Source organism: Scomber scombrus, chromosome 12 (assembly GCF_963691925.1).
Source record: "Scomber scombrus chromosome 12, fScoSco1.1, whole genome shotgun sequence".
NCBI lineage: Eukaryota > Metazoa > Chordata > Actinopteri > Scombriformes > Scombridae > Scomber > Scomber scombrus.
The window spans coordinates 465231-481042 of record NC_084981.1 but is presented as its reverse complement, the minus strand read 5'-3'; the positions used below and the strand labels follow the sequence as shown (position 1 = coordinate 481042).

The following is a 15812-nucleotide window of genomic DNA, read 5'->3' as shown; positions in this document are numbered from 1 at the left end:
TTTAATGGTTTGTGGAAAACAACAGAGCTCTATGGCAAAGAGACACACAATACTTATTAGAAGATGGGCTCATTTTGGTTTGGATTTTAAAAAATTGTTGGTGACAACAAAAACAAAGAATAAGCCTTCTCCTTTAATTCATTATCTAGCTACTTTTAAGGACCAGTAACACCAACGTTTGGTCTGCAAGCATGGTAAATGGATTGTACTTATATAGCGTTTTTTCTATTCATTATGACCACTCAAAGCGCTTTTACATTACATGTCTCATTAACACATTGTTGGTGCAGCAACGGGAACATTTTGGGGTTCAGTATCTTGCCCAAATAAACATGGACATGTGGACTGGAGGAGCCAGGAATCGAACCTCAATCTTCCAATTGGTGGACGACCGCTCTACCTCCTGAGCCACAGCCACCCGCATGATGTTAGTAGTAGAAAAGACTTAAAAGAAAAAACTGTTACAAATAAATCCAGACGGTACTGAACTTCAATAGATACATATATGTACACATCATATCCTACTCAAATCCTAGAGTATATACTCAAGTCTTATCAGGTAAGATTTTGGCCATTTATTGGCAAACTGTAGTATTGATCACTGTGGCCATATTTTCTGTGAGACAGTATAGATTGTCTATGGTCAGAGATCTGGCCCTGCCATTAATACCATCTGTCTGTATGTATTGGGGGAGATGTTGCAAATCAAGCAGTACTTTGTTAATGTTAGCAATCAACTGACAGGAGTTTTACATTAATGTGATGAAATAAGAGATGCAATGTGTAGTTGATTAGGTACCAATTCATTTGATAATCTATCAATCCAATCAATAAAATTAGATTTTTGTCCCACAAAAAACTGTATCCAAATGATATTATATCCAGCTTTTCAAATGTGAAGATTTTCTATTTATTTTGTCCTCTATGGGTTGTGAATGAAAAACAGACAATTGAGGACTTCAACAGGGCTTTGGGAAAAAATTAGAGACCCAAGTTATTAATCAAGAAAATAATTGTTAGTTAAATCAAGTATTTGATTTATTAGGTATTACATTTTATCCCTTAAACATTTATGAACTGTTTCTCAATTTAATGTTCACACATTTAGAAATCACAATATCCAGGAGTGACTTGATAGCACCTAAAGCACAGAGGACATCACAAGCACTCTTGTGAAAGGAACCGCCGCCTCAGGGTGAGGAAGTTAAGGAAAGATGAACGAGATCTGGAAGGAGCAAAGCTTCTGTCCTCAATACTTAAAGAGAAACATTCTAACTCGATTGGGGAAATCCATGTGAGTTTTAGCTTCTCTTGGGTTCCTCCCTCCTCTTATTCATTTGGTTCCATTACTTCTAGTTCATTTGCACTTTATGTTCTTTTAATATTTTTAAAGCTAATCATAATTTATGCTGCACACTCATATTTTATTATAATTGGGTTCTCTTTTTTTAAATTGTATGTTTTAATGTTTCTGATTTTTTCTGTTTAATCATCCCCTGATATATTTTTTTAATGTAAAGCACATTTTCCCCTGTATATGAAATGCACTATATAAATAAATCTTCCTTGCCTTGCCTTCTGGTGCCCCTCATCCCTCACAACTGGAGCTCAGCATCCAGGGTAAACCAGGACCAGCTCCCCACAGCCTCCGCTGCCTAGCTACCGTTCTACCACTTTACATTGGGTTGGTGACCATGAATTTGGTGTGTCCAGTTCACTGAAATCACAGTCTGTGTAGTGAAATGACACCTTGCTTTGAAGCATAGCAAAAGGGAACTAAGATTAAAATGAGAACAAAGCAACCTATTGTGTTATATTCAGATTGATTCAGATGTGTTGTTAGATCACATCTAAGGTAAAGCTGCAACAGTTAGTGGAATAATCGATTCCACATTATTAACTAGGGTCAGATCTGCTACACAGTGATCAAGTGAGTGCAGGATAAATAGGTTTATCATATCTATCCCTGCTATCAGAGCATGTTCCTGTTCAACTGTAAACATTTAGGGCTGATTTCCTGTACAGGGATTAAGTCAAGCCCAAGGCTAGACTTATTTGTCACAGAATCTTCTATTTTGTCTCTGACTAGCCTTTATCTCTTTCTGATTAACTGTTATAGTTCAGTCTCAGCACTCTTATCAACCTGGTTTCCAGCAGCAGCAGGCAGGTGTTTTCAGTGATAAGCTATGATAGACAAAATGTACACTACCTGCTTAGCAATAGGGATGGGAATTGATAAGATTTGATTCATACCAATTCTGCTTCCAATTGGTCCAATTCTTTATCGCTTTCAATATCAATTCCTGATCAGTTTTTTGTGTGAGGAAAACAGTTGGTCTACACAGGTTTTAAATGACAATGCAACTGTTTTATTATTTCCACTGTTTATCAATGACCTTGCATGCTGATGAATAATTGAAACATGGCTGGTAGGTAATATAAATAATCTACAGCCAAAAGTTAACTGCATTAATCAATTGATTAAATTATTTTCAAAGCTATTTACAGTATCCTGCTTCTATTACAATAACTAAATGAGGGGAAGTGCTCCACTCTTATTAACGTTAACATTATATATAAACAGCTGCTCCGTTAGCTCTGGGAAAGTAATTGCTGCCCAACACTCTTGAGTGAGCGCAGGGTTGTTGAGGTGAAACAGACTGTTATTTTCTTTACCTCAGAGTTGGTTTAAGCTGCAATGTGTGTTGGTCAGCCACTGTTGTTTTTATAGATGCACTACAAAATAGCTGAAGGGGGGCTGCACTGCCATCACAGATGAGTGTGGCCTTTTTTGCATGTGTACAGTATCTGGCCTGTGTCATTACAGTGTTCCTGTGTGCTTCAACCAAGCAACATGATGTTTGTTGTTGAGGAAACATTGGACAAAAAGCTGTGCCACAACCTTGCAGCTCCTTCAAGGTGCGTAAATAAAACTTAAACCTAAAGAATATAATATTTAATTTAATTTCAATAAGAAAAAACAACATTTCTAATTATATAAATCTGAAAGTTACAAAATTGTTACATTCTTGTAGTTGACAGGACCTTCCTAGATTCTCTATTTTGTCCAATGGAAACCAACGGATGCAGCCAGCAATGGAAGATGCATCGGCCAGAGTTTGCCAGCAAGACCAAGAATGAAAGGGATGGAGGAGGGCCCCAGAAAAATGTTACTATGGCACCCACCTCTCGGTATCTGAGCGGCAGGCATTATGTAATGAGGAAGCCTCTCTTCTCCTCAGAACAACATATATCTATCTTAAAGAAGACTCATCCACAGAAGCACTTACAGATGGTGAGGAGGAGTAGAACATACATAATTATATAATATAGGAAATGGTGCAGTTTTTTCAAATTTTCCATTTTTTATATGAAAAAATGAAGAAGTAGGTGTGGCCAAACTAGTTTAAGTTTATTGCAGCTCTATCCATTGTGTTCCTGTCATGTTTGAACAGAGTAATTACACAATATTTATGTCACAGAGATATGTATGAGGAAATTGAAAAGCAATTGCTTCAGCAGACAAATGAAGCCACTGATGTAACAGATCCATATGTGAAAATGACTTCACTTTAAAATCCATTTTCCTCCCCACAGGAGAAACATTTGAGTGTCTGCAGGACAGAAAAAGATCAGCAATATGCCAACATCAGCTTGTTGACCAGAGCTGAGAAGAGAAGAGAAAAGCTGACCCCAGAGAGCTTCAGCCTCTCTCACTCTGACCTGTCACCACACTCAGCCTCCACAGAGGAACTTGGCTCACCCCTGGGTGTCGCAGACTTCCGAGGCAGGCTGTCCCATGAAGAACTCACTGTATCATCTTTCCCTGGACGCAGGTCAGCTCAGCGGAGCCTCTCTAGCTCCATCCTGGAGGCTCAGAGACCAAACCCTCCACTGAGACCGCAACTAACCTCCACTGTCCTTTATCCTACCTACACCCCTTGCTCAAGTGACTCTAGGTGGGGCCAGACTGATCTCAGGTTGGGGAGGGGGGAACAGGGAGGGGCAGGGGAGACCAAGCTAAATACATGCTCTTCTGTAAGGCAGTCAAGGGGACGCACTATGTCTTCCTGTCAGGCCAACTACTGGGCCTGTGCCATCCCTAAAACTTTGCCCCAATCCCCAGACAGGCACTCTGTAGGCTGGGATCCAAACAAAGAGTACCAGGCTCTGCTGGACTACGCCTATCCTCTGAGACCAGGACAGCAGGTCAGTGACTTTGAGGTCCGGGGAGACTGTCCCCTCCAAACAGACCCAAACCTGCAGGACTCAGGGATTGAACTGGACCCCCTTTGTAGCTCGACTAACCTGTTGGGGTTTGACTATTCCCTGAGCCCCACATGGCGGGCCAGAGAAGGGGGCCTTCTTAGTGTGTGTCAGAGGTCACCTGAAATGTGGGAATTCTCCAAATCCTTGGATGGTCTGCCCTCTGGTGCCCCGCTCTTGCTAACACACCTAGCTGGTTTGTCCTCGGAGAGTTTGGTCTACAGTACAGACAGAGATGAGATGAAACATTACAGCAGTGGTAGTCGCCATCATCAGCTCCACACACCGTCCTCCTTCACCTCCACTGCCTTCATCCACTCCACCAGTGTGCTACCTCATTCCAGTTGTGTAGGTGTTGAGGTAGACGAGGAGTTCAAGCTTTTACCAGAGCGGCTGGAGGAGATGCAGCTTCTGTCCATACAGGTCAGTGCTGTGCAGACGCATGGACCTTTATTCCATGAGTGACCTTTACTCACCCATACATTTCATTATTGCAAATACTTTCATCATGGTCTGAAAATCTGTAAAATCTGTAAATTATTGAAGAATTAGACAGCCTGATGGCTGTAGGAGCGAAGGATCTTTTAAATCTCTCCGTCTTGCAACGGAGAGAGAGGAGCTGTCCATTGCTGTTTTTTTGGTCCATAAAGGTGTTGTGTAGCAGATGATCCGGGTATTTCAAGATGGCCTCGAACATCTTGACAGTGCATCTCTCCACCACCTCCTCCAGTGTGTCCAACCTGGCTTCAATCACAGAGCCAGCTCTTTTGACTAGTTTGTCCAACCGCCTTGCATCTCTGTGTCTGATGCTGCTTCCCCAGCAGACTGCAGCATAAAACGACACACTTGCCACCACAGACTGATAACACATGTGCAGCATCTTACTACAGATGTAAAAAGATCTGAGCTTCCTTAAGAAAAAGAGGCGGCTCTGCCCCTTTTTGTAGAGAGTGTCTGTGTTTAGGGACCAGTCCAACTTATTATCCAGGTATATACCTAGATACTTATAACTTGGCAAGTATTCACTGGCTAAAGAGGGGGCTTGAACCTGCGGAAATCTATGATCATTTCCTTAGTCTTTGAGGTGTTCAGTAGGAGATAGTTCTTGTGACTCCAGTCACTGAAGGCTTTTTTATCAGATCCCTATATTCAGATTCCTGTCCATTCCTGATACACGCCACAATAGCAGTGTCGTCCGAGTATTTCTGGATGTGGCAGGACTCAGAGATGTATTTGAAGTTCGCTGTGTACAGTGTGAACAGGAATGGAGCCAGGAACTGTCCTGGCTCCATTCCTTTTCACACTGTTCCTGTTCACCGTTGTGGAGCCCCTGTGCTGCTCATTAATGTCCCAGAAACACAGTTCCCCAACCTGACATACTGTGGCCTTCCTGTCAGGTAATCTGTGATCCAGGAGATAAAGGAGCTTGTTTCTGAGTATGTTGGGTTGGATGGTGTTGAATGCGCTTGAAAATCAATGAACATGATTCTCACATAAGCGCCAGTTTCCTCCAGATGAGCAAGGGCACGGTGAAGCATGTAGAGGACAGCATCGTTCACTCCAATGTGTTGCTTGTATGCAAACTGCAGGGGGTCGAATTTGTGTTTGACCTCAACTCTCATAGGCGTAGAATCAGCCGCTCCAAGGTCTTCATGATGTGAGAAGTGAGAGCTACTGGTCTGTAGTCATTAAGTTCATCTGGACATTTTATTTTTGGTACTGGCACAACACAGGAAGTTTTCCACAGTGCCGGCACTCGCCCCAACTGTAGACTGAGGTTGAAGATCTTGTGGAGAGGTTGACACAGTTGAGCAGCACAGTCTTTGAGCAGCCTTGGACACACACCAGTCTTCAACATAGAAACAAAAGTAATTTATTCTCATATAAAGAAATGTTTCCTTTCCTCTCTGTCTCAGTTTTATGTCAACATCTGTTCCTACACAAATCATAGGCTCTTAAAACAAAACTACACTTTCCATTGAACCATGAATATAACTATACAGGGCAAAAACAGACTGGATCAGTGTGCCTTTGAGCTGTAATGATCAATAATTGTAATTGTTTGGTCCATGTGTACAGGTGAGGGAGGTGACAGCCCAGCTGGGCGAGACTGTCACAGCTAGCTGGAAGTCTCTGGAGCCAGGCACCACCTCCATCCTCTCCTCCATCTCCCTGCCTGAGAAACAGGAGGCTGAAGAAGAGAAGGAGGTCAAAGAGCAGGAGGGCAGTCAAGTCATAGATGAAAGAAACAGAGAGGAGAGGATTGCTGCTGAGACAGGTATGCATTAATCATGAAGAAACGAAGTGGCAGAGCGGGTCATCCATAAATCGGAAGATCGGCAGTTCGATTCCCAGCTCCTCCAGTCCATATGTTGACATTTACTTGGGCAAAATACCGAACCCCAAATTGCTCCTGAAATCTGTGCCTTCAGCGTATGAATGTGTGTATGAATGGGTGAATGTAGCTTGTAGTATAAAAGCACTTTGAGTGGTCAGAAGATTAGAAAGGCGCTATAAAAATGCATTCCATTTACCATTTGTCAGCAGCTGATTATGGAGACTCTGAGGCAGTGAGGAAGAGTCCCAAAGCCTGGTTGGAGTCTGTTGGAGGAGGACTGAGTCAGGCCAGTCTCAAGGAAATGGAGGCTTTGGTGGAACAGTTGTGTTGCCTCACCCTGCCTGACACTCAGAGGAGCAGACAAGAAGACCAGGAGCAAAGTGTTTCCCTCATGCAACGCATTCAGGTAGAAACAGAATTGAGCCACCATTCGAATGTCTGACGTAAACTAAATGTTTTCACACTGACATACACATAGACTTTTTCTGCACTTCACATCTAAATTCTGCTGGCAGTTAGGGGTGGTCGATATAGCCTCAACATTGTGGAAACTATATAAATGTGATATAAAAAATCACTTGTAAGTTTTCATTGATATTTACTTTGCAATGCATTCTGGGTAGTGATGTCAAATGGTTGCAGTGGTCTTTGGTCCCAGTCTGTTTACACTACAGCTAGATAAAAATGTCTGTTTTGTTCAGCCTCTCCAATTTGAACCTGAGCGCAAAGTTAGAGAGGAGGACAACACAGAAGACATTACTGCAATTATAGATCAAAATGAAGACGATCAGAGAGGTGAGGAGGCAAGGAGAGGAGAGGAGGAGAGAGTGTCTGTGCAGCAAACTGCAAACCTATGCAAACTGGGAAGGACAGTGTTTGTTGTAAAGATCTCTGCTTTCTGTCTTTCTTTCTGTTAAAGGTGAGCGTGTAGATCAAATATCGTTGATAAAACTGCATTGGTCTTACTTGGAAAACACTGGACACTCAATGGTAAAACTGGTGGACTGTCAGGTTCCTCCATGTTTATTAGGGTCATGTCCGATGCTTCACCTTCCATCCACCGTTTGCTCTTCCTGTAATATGGAGTGCAACTAGCAAGTTCTCCAACAATGCTCAGTTGAGTTAATTGTTTACTTTTGGGTCGCACATCACCAGCTGCTAGTATCTCCTCCTCGCATGCCTTCATACCCTCTTTGTACTCAACAGTGTGTTTTGCACGGAAGTGAACGTAAATGCGTTTATACCAATAGAAATTTATACCAGTTTTATCTGATGGACAGTGTGATATGTCACAGCCCTACCCGCAGTTATTGTAGCGTGACCATAATATTCTAAAAGCAGCCGTGAATGTGAACTACGTATGTTTCAGATCTTCTGTTCACACCTGGGACAGCTCATCCAGTGGCTCTACACAGTGTCAGAGAAGATGAACCTGCTGGACGCGCCCACCATGGATATAGAGAGTTTGAAGTCATCGCTGGCTGAATATCAGGTGGGGAAACAAGCCTCAACACCCTGGGTGGGGGGTTGACTCCTAACTCGCTTTGACTCCTAACTTTGGAGATAACCCCCTTCACTTTTCTAGCAGTTGGTAAAACAACAAACAAGATTTTTCTTGGTCTTGAAAAACTGCAGGATTTATTAAGTGACACACTGTAGCCTGTACTGTACATATACTGCCACATATGCAGCTTACTACTCACCTTTATGTTACTTTTCTGCCACTCGCTCAACCACACAAGAAAGCCTGCATTCTGGGAGCGCAGTGTTATATTGGGGTAATAGGGTCCAATGAGCTCTTTAAAATATAATGGTGCTGGACCGTTATGAGCTTTGCAGGAGATGAGAATGATTTTACAGAAAGCCGGTGCAGTGAAACTAAAATGTATGTATTGTAAAAATATGATATATATAGTTTTTGTCAGAACACATGCAGCTGCATTCTGGTCCAGCTGGAGAGTCTTTAGAAGACTTGTTAGAGTAGCCTGATAATAATGAATTACAATAATCCAGTCTAGAAGTAACACATATTTTTTGACAGGATGTGTCTGATTTTTGTAATATTACATAGATGAAAATAGGCAGTCCTTGAAGTTTGTTTCATGTGGGAGTTGAAGGACAGATCCTGGTCAAATATAACCCCTAGATTCCTTACAGTAGTGCTGGAGGCCAAAGTAATGTCATCCAGAGTAGTTACAGTGCTGTGAAAAAGTATTTGCCCCCTGACGAATTTCTTCTGTTTTTGCTTTTTTGTCACACTTACATGTTTCAGATCATCAAATAAACTTTAATTTAAGAAAAAGACAATGAGAGTGAACATAAAATCCAGCTTTTAAATGATCATTCCATTTATTGAAAGTAAAGAATTATTCAAAACCTATATCACCAATGTGAAAAAGTAATTGCCCCCTTAACTTAATAACTGGTTGTGCCACCTAACAACTGCAATCAAGCGATTGCAATAAGTCTAAGAATGAGTCTTTCACATCGCTGTGGAGAAATTTTGGCCCATTCTTCTTTGCAGAACTGCTTTAAATCAGCCACATTGGAGGGTTTTCGAGCATGAACAGCCTGTTTAAGGTCATGCCACAGCATCTTGATTGGATTCAGGTCTGGACTTTGACTAGGCCACTCCAAAACCTTAATTTTGGGGTTTTTTTTAGCCATTCAGAGGTGGACTTGCTGGTGTGCTTCGGATCATTGTCCTGCTGCATAACCCAAGAGCGCTTAAGCTTCAAGTCACAAACTGATGGCCGGACATTCTCCTTCAGGATTTTTTGATAGAGAGCAGAATTAATGGTTCCATCAATCACAGCAAGCCGTCCAGGCCCTGAAGCAGCAAAGCAGCCCCGGACCATCACACTACCACCACCATGTTTGACTGTTGGTATGATGTTCTTTTTAATCAAATGCTGTGTTAGTTTTGCGCCAGATGTAACGGGACACACACCTTCCAAAAAGTTCCACTTTTGTCTCATCAGTCCACAGAATATTTTCCCAGAAGTCTTGGGGATCATCCAGCTGTTTTTGGAAAATGTGAGACGAGCCTTTGTGTTCTTTTTGGTCAGCAGTGGTTTTCGCCTTGGAACTCAACCATTGATGCCATTTTTGCCCAGTCTCTTTCTTATGGTAGAATCATGAACACTGACCTTAACTGAGGCAAGTGATGCCTGCAGTTCTTTAGATGTTGTTCTGGGTTCTTTTGTGAATCCTGGATGAGTCGTTGATGCGCTCTTGGTGTAATTTTGGAAGGCAGCCCACTCCTGGGAAGGTTCACCACTGTTCCATGTTTTCTCCATTTGTGGATAATGGCTCTCACAGTGGTTCGCTGGAGTCCCAAAGCCTTAGAAATGGCTTTGTAACCCTTTCCAGACTGATAGATGTCAATTACTTCTCATGGATTTCTTTAGATCGCGGCATGATGTGTGGCTTTTTGAAATCTTTTAGCCTATTTCATGTTGTCAGACAGGTTCTATTTAAGTGATTTCTTGATTGTACAGGTCTGGCAGTATCAGGCCTGGGTGTGGCTACTGAAATTGAACTCAGCTTTCTAAAAAATGTGGTTAATCACAGTTAATTCATGATTTTACAAGGGGGGCAATTACTTTTTCACATAGGGTCAGGTTGATTTGGATAGTTATAATAAATGAAATCATCATTTAAAAACTGCATTTTGTATTTACTTGGGTTATCTTTGTCTGATATTAGAATTTGTTTTTAAGTGTGCCAAATGTGCAAAAAAATAAGTAATCCGTAAGGGGGCAAATACTTTTTCACAGCACTGTAGGTCATTAGATAATGTATTTCTAAGGTGTTTGGGGCCAAGCACAATACACTCTGAGTTTAACAGCAGAAAATTGAACGTCATCCAGTCCTTTATGCCCTTAAGGCATGTTTGGAGTTTGGTTTCATCTGGCTTCATTTATAAATATTATTGGGTATCATCCGCATAACAAGGACATTTTTTGGAGTGTTTCCAAATAATATTACCTAAAGGAAGCATATAAAAAGCAAATAGTATTGGTCCAAGCACTGAACCTTTAGGAACACCGTGTCTAACTTTTGTTTGCATGGAGGATTTATCATTAACATTTACAAACTGAAATCTATCTGATAAATAGGACTTAAACCAGCTTAATAAATGCAAATGCAGCACTAAGATCTAACAGAGTACAGAGAGAAGTCCTTTGTCTGATGCTGAATGGGAGGAATGATTATAGCAAGAAAAACTTAATTTATGTTCATCTGGACTTGACTGTAGTTTAAGAAGGACTTGATAAATTGTGAACCTGTCCTTTAACCCTTTTCTAAAAAGGATGCGGTTGCATCAAAGTTTGTACCCCTTAATCTCAAGAATCTCAGTAACAATCTCTCTGTGATCTGTTAAAGATCAGTATCAGTAAATGTACATTTAACTCCCTGAAGATAGCTGTTCCTTATGACTTGATATCTTGGTTTATTATCAACACATTTTGACTTTTTAAAGGTGCAGAATTTAGTAGCATCTAGCAGATTTGGATTTAGCAGAAATTGAATATAATATTTATAATTATAATTTAATTAAAGTATTATTACCTGAAAAAAGAATTGTTGTGTTTTCATTACCTTATGAGCCCTTTTTTATCTACATAGGGAGCAGGTCCTCTTCCACGGAGCCCGCCATGTTGCATTGCCATGTGTCTATAGTAGCCCAGAATGGACAGGGAGGGAGAGTGGAGGGGTGCAGTTGGTTGCTATCTGCAACCTGTGTGGAAAGCAGAAGTGTTGAGAAGTAAACGCAGATATTTATCATTGTGTCAACAAAACAGACTTTTTTTCCCTCCAAAACATGACCTCACAACTTGATGTCAAGCAGAATAATTGACACAACAATTATAATCAGAAGAATAGTCAGATCAAATCAGTGAAAATGTAGCCTTGGCTTTATCAGTACATTTGTATACATTTCTAAGGCTTAGAATGTCCCATCAACAACCCTGATAGATATTTGTGTGGAATTAAAACACAAACACATTTAAAATTTCAATTTACTATTTTTCCATTTATTTTACTAAACTCGCATGCATAAGAAGACATTTCCGGATAGCCTAAAATGCATTAATAAATATGTTATGCCCGGATGTCACATACAGTGACACTGAGTCCTATACATGAGGTAACAAAAGGACCCTGGGGATCCTGGGACCAACAAAAACAATGTTTTCATTCATAATGTTATTCATACTGATTGATGATAACACACCTATAATATGTTATTTATAATATCTATATGATGTATTTTCCAAAATCATTCCAATAAATTCACCTAATTTCATTTTAAATTTTAAATAAGAAAAAAATTGAGCCAAGAACATTTTGACTTGCAGATTGTTTGAGAGGCACATGTATGGACATAGAGTCACAGACTCAGCATCACCATCATATAAAACAGAGAAATTGAAGTTTTTGAATTGAAGTTGCAAACTGAGAATGTAATTTTTGCTTGCTGAAGGAGCTAAATGGCCAGTTGATTGTCAAAATGGTGAAGCTGTCGATGAACTGATTGACCAATCAGTTCCACACTTAAGTTGTTCTGGTTGTACTACTCATTGTGATTTAAAGCTTTTCCAACACAGACAGAAAGTAACTGAATTTAAATAAAAGTATTTATCTATCTAAAGCTTTTACTTTCCATATTCCAAGTGTTTCCTCAGCAACTCAACCCTAGTTTCTAAGTTAAGACTCACTCTGTGCACATGGTACACTGCTGACAGTTTTGTGTGATGTTCTGCTTGTCAGAGTTTTCAGAAAGAGGTGAGCAACCATCAGAAACTGACCGCCTGTGTCCTGCACAGTGGACAGCTGCTCCTCACTTGTGTCAACACCACCTCTCCAGGTAAGTGTCTCTGGTTTCACACTACCATGTATCAGCAAATATTGTTACTACTGTATTGCATAGAAAACATCAAAATTAATCTCAGGGTTTCTGTTTTGTGTCCTCTCTCCTCCTGTCCAGTTTTAAGAGATACACTTCTGTTGATTGAGAAGCAGTCTAGAGCTCTGGAGAGCCACAGGGAACACTTCTTCTCCTCCATCCAGGCTGCCATGGACAGTCTGGCCCAGCCCAGCAAGGTGGAGGACCTAGACCCTATGGGGCTGCAGAGGTCAACCCTGTGAACACTCAGTACGAGTGCAGTACATGTCTGTGTGCAGGGATATGATTCAATTCACTTATTTATATCTTTATTTTCCTACTTGCTCCCAAAGATTGTTTTTTAAAACTTTAATTTATGCATCGCAAAAGTCTGTTTTATACACACTAAGGATGTCCTTAAAAGTTTCATGAGAAAAAGATTCAGGACCAGTATATTATCTAAAGTAAACTAATCACTTAGAATACTGCAGGACCTTAAAGTGCTGAAATGATGTGTGAGGGATTAAGTTTTTTCCTATCATGTCTTGATATTGTTAGTGATATAATGCACTGTTTGTCTTAGTCACACTTATTGTCAGTGTTGACCCTGACCAATTTTAATTATTTTTAATGTACATTCCTTGTATGTGCTCATGTTATAAACACACAGTGCAGCATTAAGAATGAACTGGAGTCATCACTGCAGTAGCTGAAGAAATTGTCTTTCCTGATCTTTTGTTAATTATGGAGTCAGCACTGTAAAAAAAATAAAAGTTCAAAAAACAAAAAAAACATTCCAATCCACATGACAGTTTTCTTACACTGTATCACACTGAAAATCACAAAATACATTTTATTGTTTCAACTGTTTTTGTTGAGTTTTACCATTTAAATTAACTGTTATATCAAGGCACACAAGTATGCACATTTAAAAAGATAGTTCAAGATAATAGAATGTTTTAAATAAAAAAGTGAATTAATTAATTAAATAATAAATTATAATAATACAGATAAGATCGATAACAGTTGTGACATCAGTGTCCACGCATAAATAAAATAAAGGGAGACAGAAACGGGAGGGGGGGGGGGTTGGGTATATGGTGGTTCTCATTTAGTCAAGCTGTTCTAAGGTACTCTGAGAAAGATTGCCATACCTTGTAGTATTTTTAGGGACCGAGCCGAAAGGCAAGAGGGCGAGGACTCCAGAAGGGAGTCCTGCCCTTGCCTGGAGGCAAGGACCCTATTGTATTTGTGTCGTTTTTTATTATTATTCTACCGCCTCTTTGAGCCTTAATTTGTCCCCCTAAACCTGCTCCAAAACTCACCAAATTTGGAACGCACATCAGGTCTGGTGAAAAATTTGATAAAATGTAAAAACAAACAACGGCGAAATCTATAGCGCCACCTAGAAACACTAAAATGGGCACTACGCCTGATAGGAATGTCGTAGAAAGATCAAACCAAACCCATTTTTTTGTCTTATCAAGACCTACAAATCACGCGCTGACACCACTGACCTAAATCCAACAGGAAGTGCACAGTTTGCCGTTACATGTGGGATTTTCGATGATTATTCAGGCTTTTCAAAATATATATATTATTCCTGCATACTTTCAGTTACAGTCTCCATTCAAATGTCAAAATGTAGCCACAAGTCTCATCTATAGATGTGTGTAATTTGGTCTGGCTATGTTTTATACTTTTTGATCTGCGGCCCCACATGTGCACCCTGTTCCTCTCCCATTCAATCCTGAATCTCCATTCTGTCTCTGCAGGCTCTGTTGTCATGCTCTCCAGTCGTTAACTACCATGGCAACGACTGTGTGTGTGTGTGCAGCTGGCTCAGCCAGGTTCATTTGTGGTCTTAGTGTGCCACCCAGTGGAAAAAACTTGTCATGATACCTGATAAGGAAAAGGTGCCTCAGTTTTCTGTTTCTAGTTCAAGTTTATTGACTGTATTATTATGATTTTAGATATCTGTGCAGTCTGTCAACTATTTCACTGACATTGCTGTCAAAGTCTAGATCAAACACGAATTACATGAGCATGAACTACAAACATATCTACAGGTTTCACTGGAAATAAGTTCCTCTCCTGTTTGACTCATCAAAGTGTTGGAGGTTCATTTCAGTTGCTCAGTCTAAATGTAAGGTCTACAGATTGAAAAGAAATGTTAGGTCAGATTAATTCAATGTTTCAAAGGTTTAAGTTTAGACCATTTTTTTTGGCAATTCATAAATGATCTGGGCAAACATCTGCTTCAGTTTTCGTATGGAAGCATGCTGGTGGTGTTGGTTGTGGTGCCAGAAAGAACATCAAATTTGGATCAATTTATTGACTCCCAGTGCAATACAGAATCAAGTTGAATAGATCACAAGATACATTTGGGATGGCAGAATCTACAAATACATACTACAGTGAAAAACAGCAGTGTGTGGTACAAAATGTAGTGAAAGAAGATGCTGCTGGATAAGGAGATTGGTAGGCTATCATATGTGGATGAGCATATATAGACAGGTAGGAGATGTCCTTTGTCATTTGAGGGTTTGGCCAGCAAAAAAAAAAAAAAAAAAAAAATATATATATATATATATATAAATATATATATATATTTATATATATATGTATATATATATATAAATATATATAAATATATATATATATATTTATATATATATGTATATATATATATATATAAATATATATAAATATATATATATACATATATATATATATATACACACATATATATATATATATATATACATATATATACATATATATATGTATATATATATACATATATATATATATACATATATATATATATACATATATATATATATATACATATATATATACATATATATATATATATATACATATATATATATACATATATATATATATACATATATATATATATATATATATATACATATACATATATATACATATATATATATATATACTTTTCCATGATTTCTTTCTTCTTCTTTTGAATTTTTTTAAACCAATTCGTACATTGAGACATTAAACTACTTAAATTTTCATTTAAAACATTGGAAAAATCAAGGTGTTTCAAACAGGACTTTTGACACACATATGCATAGTACTGTGCAAAGAATTTAGGCACTAAAAAGGATTCTTTCAAAAATAATGTTATGAGTAGTTTTTATTGATCAGTTGACCTGATCCAAAGTTGAGTAAATAGCAGAATTTGGGCTCCGGGTGTTAAAATGTTCTCCTCTTCATGGATTAGAAGCTTAACATCTGAAGTGCCTAAAACTTTTATACAGCACTGTATGTACAGTA

The 15812-nt window shown here is 39.3% G+C and overlaps 1 protein-coding gene across 1 annotated transcript; it reads left to right on the top strand.

The window, feature by feature from the left end:
* Window positions 1–2826: 2826 nt before the first annotated feature.
* On the top strand, window positions 2827–13244 carry cep68 (centrosomal protein 68). The gene is made up of 8 exons (XM_062430580.1): window positions 2827–2919; window positions 3036–3295; window positions 3598–4689; window positions 6346–6544; window positions 6811–7010; window positions 7974–8096; window positions 12383–12479; window positions 12600–13244. The coding sequence occupies exons 2-8, from the start codon at window positions 3071–3073 to the stop codon at window positions 12758–12760; spliced, it is 2097 nt and encodes a 698-aa protein (XP_062286564.1). The 5' UTR covers window positions 2827–2919; window positions 3036–3070; the 3' UTR covers window positions 12761–13244.
* Window positions 13245–15812: the final 2568 nt, after the last annotated feature.

Coding starts and splice junctions, on each gene's coding strand:
- cep68 (XM_062430580.1), top strand. CDS start 3,071: ATGGAAACCAACGGATGCAGCCAGCAATGGAAGATGCATCGGCCAGAG. Junction 8,097..12,382: donor CATCGCTGGCTGAATATCAG/GTGGGGAAACAA, acceptor TCTGCTTGTCAG/AGTTTTCAGAAAGAGGTGAG. Junction 12,480..12,599: donor TGTCAACACCACCTCTCCAG/GTAAGTGTCTCT, acceptor CCTCCTGTCCAG/TTTTAAGAGATACACTTCTG.